The sequence below is a fragment of the Manis pentadactyla genome, chromosome 5 (assembly GCF_030020395.1).
Source record: "Manis pentadactyla isolate mManPen7 chromosome 5, mManPen7.hap1, whole genome shotgun sequence".
NCBI classification, from domain to species: Eukaryota; Metazoa; Chordata; class Mammalia; order Pholidota; family Manidae; genus Manis; species Manis pentadactyla.
In genome coordinates, this window is record NC_080023.1 from 1,852,071 (window position 1) to 1,860,459 (window position 8,389).

The 8,389-nt window shown below is 66.1% G+C and overlaps 1 protein-coding gene across 1 annotated transcript; it reads right to left on the minus strand.

The window, feature by feature from the left end:
• Positions 1–2,197: 2,197 nt before the first annotated feature.
• On the minus strand, positions 2,198–6,843 carry HMX1 (H6 family homeobox 1). The gene is made up of 2 exons (XM_036921294.2): positions 6,216–6,843; positions 2,198–3,516 (listed from the first exon to the last, which is right to left on the minus strand). The coding sequence occupies exons 1-2, from the start codon at positions 6,616–6,618 to the stop codon at positions 2,873–2,875; spliced, it is 1,047 nt and encodes a 348-aa protein (XP_036777189.2). The 5' UTR covers positions 6,619–6,843; the 3' UTR covers positions 2,198–2,872.
• Positions 6,844–8,389: the final 1,546 nt, after the last annotated feature.

The following is an 8,389-nucleotide window of genomic DNA, read 5'->3' on the forward strand; positions in this document are numbered from 1 at the left end:
CCTTAGCCCAGCTGACCCGAGCCAGGTTTTGGACCCACTTTCTGCACTCCCCTGTTAGGCTCTGCGCTCCTGGCCTTCCCACGTGGGGACAACCTCTGGCTGTACCTCTGGGCAGCCTCCATTGCTCCCTCTGTCCCAGCCGCTGGAGCTGGAGCCTGGCTGTCACAGAAGCCGCTCTTCTGCCCAACTTTCTACTGATTGCATCGAAAGATACAGCCCTTCTCTCCAAGCCTAGCCTGAAGGTACACTGGGCAGACCTTTCCTCCCTTTGACGTGGGCTGCAGGCCCAGGCTGGGTGGCCGGTGGTTCGCTGTTTCCCGCAGTGGGGAGCTGAGGCTCTAGATGCAGTGCCTGTGTGCTCCTGGCCTGTGGCCACAGCGGGAGTGGCTCTGGTGCAGACCTAGCCACCAGGGGTCTCGGCACCAAACCACTCAGCAGCAGCTGCGGTCGCCGCCCCACCTCAGCACCACACCTGCACAGCCGTAAATGGTTGAATCAAGTAGTCATACCGTGACAATAACCCCATTAACCTGGGTGTTAACTGTCACATTAGCAGTCTGAGAGTCCCGTGACCACAAGCAGTGCCCGGTACCACTGATGCTGTGTACCACAGAGTGTGGGGCTGCCTGGCCGCTGCTCCAGTGTGCAGAAGGAACGGGGCAGAGAGCCCACAGACCCTACGCTGGCCTGGAGGCCTAAGCGGGGCAGCATCCTCCCAAGGACAGGCTGTGATGCATCCTCTAACTGCATGACACCGCCCCAAAAGTGACCGAGCAGAGGGCGAGGGTCCCGGACGGAGCCTGAGCCAGGGGCTCGGCCTAGAGGGCCTGATGAAGAGGGCGTGGGGGGGAGGAGACAAGGAGAGGCGGGTCTGTGCTGCCCTTTGAGTGGCCCGGAGGGGCCTCCTGAGCAACCCCATTGTCCTGTGGCTGCTGACCAGGAGCCCAGGTCTTTGGAATAACTAGCAGCAAACTTGTTCTACTGGAGATCGTAAGTCCCTCCTAGACAAAGATGAGTGAAAACTAGCTTTGTTGTTGAGAAAAGCAGCGGCATGGGGGCAGCCCCCTGCTTCCCAGGGGCAGGAAAGCCAGCCAGGAGGGCAGACGCGTTGCGGTGGCGGCTGTAATGCACAGTGGGCTGGCAGGCTGGGTGGAGAAGGGACACCACGGGACCTGCTGGATGCCCACCTCTTGCGATGCCACTGGAGCTTTCCCAGGCCTGGCCTAGGGGCACAGGGAGCCAAAGGAAGGAGGCGGGCAGGGGATGATTCCGGGTCAGAGAGCTGGATGGCAGGGGTGGACAGAGAGAGGTACCACCTACCCGGGGTGTGGCGGGGGAGGGAGAACTAGACCTCCGAGGCACCTAATCCTGGCGCCACTGCACTGCTGAGAGTGCCAGGCCGGCGGGAGTGCGGCCCCGTTGCTGCACACAGCTAGACTAGCCAGGGGATGGATAGGTTTCCATGGAGCTACATTTCATCACCTTTAGAGGTGATCCTTTCAGGCCCCAAATGACCCTCCCCTCAGGCCCTAGAGGCAGAGTCAGTAAAGCCCCCTCCCCATGCAGCGGCCCCATCTCCCTTGCAATGGGTCAGCCTGGAGCTGAGAGTGGCCAGGTGGCCGCAGTCAGCCAGACCAGTGGAGTACGCTTTCTCTGAGAGCCCATCACTTTGCCCTGAGCTGGGGCCTTCCCTGGGGTCTGAGTGCCCGCGCTCGCCAGAGCCCGCAGAAGGCCCAGGGCCCACCTGACCTTCCTGGGAGTGCCAGTGTTTTGTCTTGGCCAGAAGAACAAAAACACCCGTATGGTTAGAGATAGCTCTCAACTCCAGTGCAGGAAGGGCCGGGGGACGCTGGGGACCACACAGCCGGCAGCCCTTGTGCCAAATAAGACAGGCTGCCGAGTTCTGCTTTACCCGACTCATGGCGTTTGCTTTCTGTGGAGGCCCCAGGACTGAGGACACAAGATACAAAGAATACAAAGGCTCCTCCCCTCCCGCGCGGTTCCCTGAGGTCTCCCGGTCCGGGGCAGAGGGATCCGAGGGTGCAGCCCCAGGTCCCACTCCTCCTCCCACCTGTCCCAGCGGGAGCCCTGGAAAGTGCTCCAGGAAGGAGGGACACCTAGGAAGGAGCGCCCACCTCCTGCGCCCAGAGGAGGGACCCTGCGCCAGTGATCACAGAGCAGCAGAAACGTCCAGAAAACGTCCCTTTTTATTCCATACGCAAATAAGTAGATTCATTAAAAAAAAAAATCTTCGCCAGAACCAGAGGCCGCCCGCAGCCAGGAGAGAAACCTCAGTGTGACCCTGTCTTCGGAAAGGACCATGGGGCAGAAGTGCCCCCTGGCAGGGTGTTTGCCCCCCCTCCACGGGGACTCTCTCCCAGGGCTCGCTCTCTGCGTGGCCCACTGTCAAGGCCGCAGGGCTGATCACAGTCCTCTCCAGCCTGCTGGCCAGGCCCGGGAAGGGACATTCGGGTCAGGGCCGGCCGTGTGGGGTCAGCCTGTCCGTGGTTTGCCTTTGCTGTGGGCTGCCGGGCTGGGCGCTGGCTCCCAGAGGGTGGCTGAATCTGCCCCTAGGCTGAGGCCTGCCCCGTGGGGCTCTGGGCTGCATGGCCTCGTTTCTCTGCGATGCCTCACGCCTGCCAAGGACCCACGCTTGCAGCTGGTTGGGTGGCCCATACAGAGTCCAAGGCGCCCGTTACATTCTGGACGAGCTTCCCTTGGCGCCTTGGACCCCGCCGGGAGCCTGCACTCCCGAGGGGCAGTAGGGGCTCCCAGCCCTCCCTGCCGGCCCATCTGCGCCACAGCTGCCGTTGCCCGTCCGCAAAGGTCCCCAGCGGCCACCGGGAGTGGGCCCGGCGGGGGGCGGGGGGGTTCACACCAGGCCGGGCATCTGCGCCCGCAGAAAGGGCATGGAGGCGGCGGCCGGGAAGGCGGCCAGCGGGTAGGCGAGGGTCCCAGAGAAGCCGAGCAGCGGCGGGGGCGGCGCGGGCGCAGCGGGGGCGAGCGGAAAGGGCAGCGCGGCGGGGGCCCCGGCGGCAGCGGCCGGGGGGCTTTCGTGGTAGAGCACCGGCACGCGGACGAGGCGCTGCGCGCCCGGCGGGGACAGGCTGGCCGCCTCCAGCTCGGCCGCCAGCTGCCGCTTCCACTTGTTGCGGCGGTTCTGGAACCAGATCTTGACCTGCGTCTCGGTGAGCTGCAGGGAGGCGGCCAGGCCGGCGCGCTCGGCGCTGCTCAGGTAGCGCTTCAGGTCGAAGGTGGACTCGAGCTGGAAGACCTGGCTGCGCGAGAAGACGGTGCGCGTCTTCTTCTTGCGGCCGCCAACGCGCGCCTCCCCCGCCGCCGCCGCCGCCGCCGGGGCCTCGGCCAGCTCCGCCGCCTCCTCCGCGCCGGCCGCCGAGCCCCGCGCCGCCAGCTCCGCCGCCTCCCGCTGCACCGATCCCGGCCCGGAGACCCGCTGCCAGGCTCCCTCGGCACGGCCCATCTCCTCGCCGGTCTCAGGTGAGTCCCGGTCGCTGGCTGCAGGGGAGAGAGGGGCATACGGGTTGGTGCTTGGGGCTGATCCCCAGACCCAATCAGAGAGGCCGGCTGCCACCCCCGCTGAGGTCACCCACCGCCAGAAGCAGGAAGGTATTTCCTGCACAGGGCACAGGGCCCTGCAATCGGCAGTACCGTACGGGGGGATAGACAAAGGCAGGGCCACAGGGGTGAACTGGAGACCACCGTGACACTCCGAAGCGACATGCTGGCCACTCACACCCAGAACTGCACAGCCACACCCGCACGGCGGGGAGAGAAGGGAAACACACGATGCGAACACAAAAAGAAGACCGACTCCTGTAACCACTGGCTTCACATTAAATCATGGAAGCCCCCAGGCGCGCCTCCCAGGACAGATGTCCTCAGGGGAAATGCACGCGCTGGAAAACAGCACAGGGACACCCCCTACTCCCCAGCACCCACCACCCTACGCCAAGCCCCCCCACCCCACATAAAGACTGGTGACCCCTCCCCATCCACTCTCAGGGGCAGATGCAAAATTCCCACTTGCATAGAAGCATTCCCGTAGATGGAAATAATCAAATGCAAACAATCCCCAGACAAAACTCCAGCCAGGTGACTCAGAGACACCCCCTTACCCCCATGTCCTGTACCCCTAATCCAAATGCCCGCAGAGACCTGCTCTCCCACAATCACGCTCAAAGGGAGTCAAGCCAAGGAGGCTCTGCAGAAACATGCAGCCCCCCTACTCCAGACACAGAAAGCCAGTAGGTAAGCCTGCGGGTTTAGGGGTACAGAAGTCCAGGGACCCCTGAGATTGTGTTTCAAGTACCGAGCTCCACCCGATCTCCCCAAGGTGAAGAGACGTGCCCCAAGGGATGGTGCCTCCGGGTGAGAGTCTGCCCAGGACTCAGGTGATGTCCAGATTCCCCGCCTGGCTTGAAGAGGACAGCGGCCTGACTTTGGAGCCCACGAGGCCACCTCAGGCCGGATCACCCTTCTGCCGTGGCCTGAGCGTCCCATGCAAAGCTGACGGGTCCAGTCCAGGTAGAATGTGCCTGGCCGGCCCTCAGAAGGCAGCGGTGTGCACACAGTGTGTCTGCTGCATTGGCACACCCCTACATGGGGCTTGTGTGTGTGGTTTGGGCCACCCCCTCGTGCCCATGGAGCTGTGCGCCTGCCCAACACCGGTGGTGTGAGCACTCACGGTGCTTGAAAAGGGGTGAGGTTCCACACTGGCATGAGTGACACCAGCTTTGGGGAGCATCTGCCTCCCCTCAACACCCCAGAACCCCAGATTCACAGAGGCTCATGCATTACCACAACACACCAAGCTGGTGCAAAACCAGGAGCCTAACCCGCATGGCACGAAAAAAGGAGCTTCCCCTTCCAGAGCTGCCTGTGGGGCTGCAGGTAGAGATGGACCCCGGGGGACAATGGGGACACATTTCACCCCGGGAGACCCTTTTCAGAAGGGCACTAAATTTGATCCCATGATTTCAGGGAAACCCCTGAGGCCTGCTTGAGTTTACCTGAAGAGGGTGGGAGCCCCAGACTTTCTGTGTGTGGGCTCTGAGATGTGGGCCCCTTTCAAGGGAGGCACTCCCACATCAGAGAGGGGTCTGGCCCACCTACCCCCAGGCACACACTAACAGGCACAAAGAGCCGAATGGGTTTCAGAGCAAGAGCCTGGAAAAGTCCCCAGATGGCTTCACAGTATGTGCGTTGGGGGACCGGGGTCCCGTGGCAAACCCTGGGGACCAGGTCTGGAATCGCTTCCCTTCTTCCTCGGCAATGGGTGAAGCCCAGACCCTGGGAAACCTCCAAAGGGCAGGGGTCTTCCTCCAAAGGGCAGGTCCCCAAGGGAGATAGTGACCCTGGGAGGGGACCAGAACGCTGAGTGAGGGAGTCGTAATGCCCAGGAAAGAGGGGCAAGTGACCTCTGGGGCTGAGACCCCCCACCTCCAGCTTCTGAGTACTCAGCAGGGTACAAAGGCAGGGGAAAGGGTGGGGGGGGCGGAAACGGGAAAGTGGGGTGGGACTGGGGACTTGAGGAGGGCTCCCTTCTTGCCCGGCACAGCCGCGGGGGGCCGGGTAGGACCAAGCGGAAGGCCTGCTGGGCCCAGAGCCTGTCTGCTGCTCTCCATCTCCGCGGAGGTGGCCCTTCGGGGCACAGATACCGCAGGAGACTGCTCCCCTCCCCACCCAGACCCCGCCACTGGCTGCTGCTGCCTGACGCCCCTTTATTTTTCCGTGTCTGACCCCCCACTTTGTCCTCCTCTTTCCTGGCTCTGCACCCCCTCCCTGTGGCCCCCCTGTTCTCCCTGCATCCTCTCCCCCACCCCCTCCGTCTCCCTCCACCTTCCCTCTGTTCTCCCACCCTTTCTGATTCCCGTCTCTGCCCATTCGCCCTCCGCGTTCTCGTCCTCAGTGGACTGTCAGCCGTCCCCTGTCCCCAGACCCTCTCCGCAGGCTCTCCAGCCCCCGGGGACCCGCAGAGCCTGGCAGTGGGTGAAGCCCGGACCCTGGGAAACCGCCCCGCTTCGGTCCCGGGCAGTGGGTCTCCAGACCCGCCGGCCAGGGACCTGCGGGGGCCCTGCCGACCGGAGCCTGTCACTCCCAGAAGGGGCGCCCACCAAGTCCAAGCCGCAGAGCGAACGCGCGGGGAGAAGCCGGGCCGCCCCGCCGGGCCCACCCCCCCCGCGAGCCCAACTCACTGTCAGGGCTGAGGCCGCCTCCGTACCCACCGCGCGCCCGCGGGCACCAGCGCGTCGCGCCGCCGCGGCCCGGAGAGTGGGGCGGCCCGGGACCGGGGGGCGGCCGGGGCCCGAGGCCCAGCGCGCCTGGCCCGAGCAGGGCCAGGGCCCGCGCCTCCCCGCCGGGCCCGCCGCCCGCGCGCAGCTGTCGCCGTCGCTGCTGCTGCTGCTGCCGCCGCCGCCGCGCCTGCTCTGCGTCCCCGTCCTCGAGGTCGCCGTCGTCGTCCATCCCGTCCTCGCGGCCGCCGCCGCCTTGGGCCGCGCGCCCAGCGCCTTTGGCCCCGGCCGCCAGCAGGTTCTCTATGAGGAAGGAGGCGGCGCGGGCCGGCGTGGCGCGCCCAGGCTCCGTCAGCTCGTCCGGCATCGCGGCCGCGGGTCCGCCGGGCTCTGCCCGGGACCTCGGGGCGCCTGGCACCCGGGGCGCGCCCAGTCCAGGTCCCCGCTTGGGACGCTCGTGCGCGGCTGCCCGGAGCTGCTGCCCGGAGCACTGGCGTCGGGCCCCGCGGGGCAGGCGGCGGACCCCGCACGGGGCTGGCCTGGGCCGGGAGCGGGCGCGCGCCGACAGCCAGCGGGGCAGCAGCCTCGATAGCCTTTCTCGTCGCCGCCCGGGTCGGCCCCGATGGGGGCGGGGCCAGCAGGGGCGGGGCGCGCGGGCCGGGACGTTGCCAGCTCAGCCCCCGGACGCCGTGGCGGGCCCGGAGCGCGGCCGCTGCTGGAGACGTCGCCGGACCCAGGCGCGCAGGCGGCCTCGCGGCCGAGGGCGGGTAGCCGGGGCCCAGGAAGGGGTCGCCGTGAGTCCGGCCCCGGGCGGTCCATTCCCGGAGCCCGAGCCACTTGCGCGGGGGTGGGGGAGAGGGTGGGGCCTCTGCAGGGCGGCCGCCTATTGGTTGCAGGGCCCCGACGAGAACAGGCTGACCAATCACTGCCCTGCAAGAGCCTAAATTACCATGCCGCGGGGAGAGTGTCAGACCCAGCGCGAGTAACCGTATGTGCGCGCGCGCGCTCGTGTGTCTGTGCGTGTGCAGAGGGGTCGTGAGGACCCCCGGCTTCCAAGAAACCGCAAAAGGCGGTCACATTATTTTCAAGACCCCGGATGCCTAGGCTACAAAATTGTAGCATAGTTTAATATTGACACTTGATGAAATCTGCTCCCGATGCCAAATGTAGCGCGAGAGAACGCCCCAGTTCCCAGGCGGCCTCAGAGTGTTAGGAAATGCTGCCGCCCACCCCGCCCCACCCCAGTGGCCCTGCCAGCAACGCTCCCGATGTCGTGCTAACGGAGAGCGGGTCCCCGCGGTCCCGCCCCCGGGAGGCCCGGGCCTTAGGAGCCGGGCCTGAGCCACTGCCCCCGCGGCGGCGGGTAGGCCCCATGCCTCTTTAAGCCTCCTCTTCTATGGCTGCAAACCAGTGGAGAGTCCCCTCCCGTTTCTGCAGCAGGGAGCGTGGTGACAAAAGGGCATCCCGGAACACGCTGGGGCTCTTCGAAGCTGTGGCCGCTCCGGAGTGACCTCATGACCCTGCTCCGCTCGGAGTGGATGACGGCCGAGTCACCGGGTCGCCGCGCGGGTGGAGCCAACTTCACGCGACGCGGGTTATCGCGGAGAGAAACACGCAGCCTTCCGTGCCAGCCAGGGTCCCCGGTCCACTAACGCGCAGCCCGCGCTCTCCGCTCTCCAAGGGCGGCTACAGGCCCCGGGCTTCCGCTTCTCTTTAATTTGCCAAACAAGCACTTTGGACAGAGCATCAACCCTCTTTTCCAGAGGGAAAAACAGGAGAGGAGACGACCTCGAATGGTAAGTGGACCCGGCAGGCCTGGAACCCGGACCCTCTGGGCCTAGGGCCCTCCCGGCACCGACGCCCGGAGTCGGGTGGGAGCGCGAAGCAGCAGGGCCGAGGCCTGGCTGGCGGGCACCCTGCGCGCCTGCAGCTGCCGAGACAAAAGCCGGCCCGGGGCGTCTTCCGGCCTGCCTGCCGCAGCCAGCTGCCCCCAGCCGCCCGCTCTCGGGCCGCGCGTTCCTCCCCGCGGGAGCGGAGGGGGTCGGGTGGGAGGGCGGCTTTTCTGCAGTCTGCAGGACCGCAGGACAGGCCCATCTCCTGTGGCCCTCACGTTCCACCCCAGGACCGGCGAAGGTGGT

Coding starts and splice junctions, on each gene's coding strand:
- HMX1 (XM_036921294.2), bottom strand. CDS start 6,618: ATGCCGGACGAGCTGACGGAGCCTGGGCGCGCCACGCCGGCCCGCGCC. Junction 3,517..6,215: donor AGGCGGCCTCAGCCCTGACA/GTGAGTTGGGCT, acceptor TCTCCCCTGCAG/CCAGCGACCGGGACTCACCT.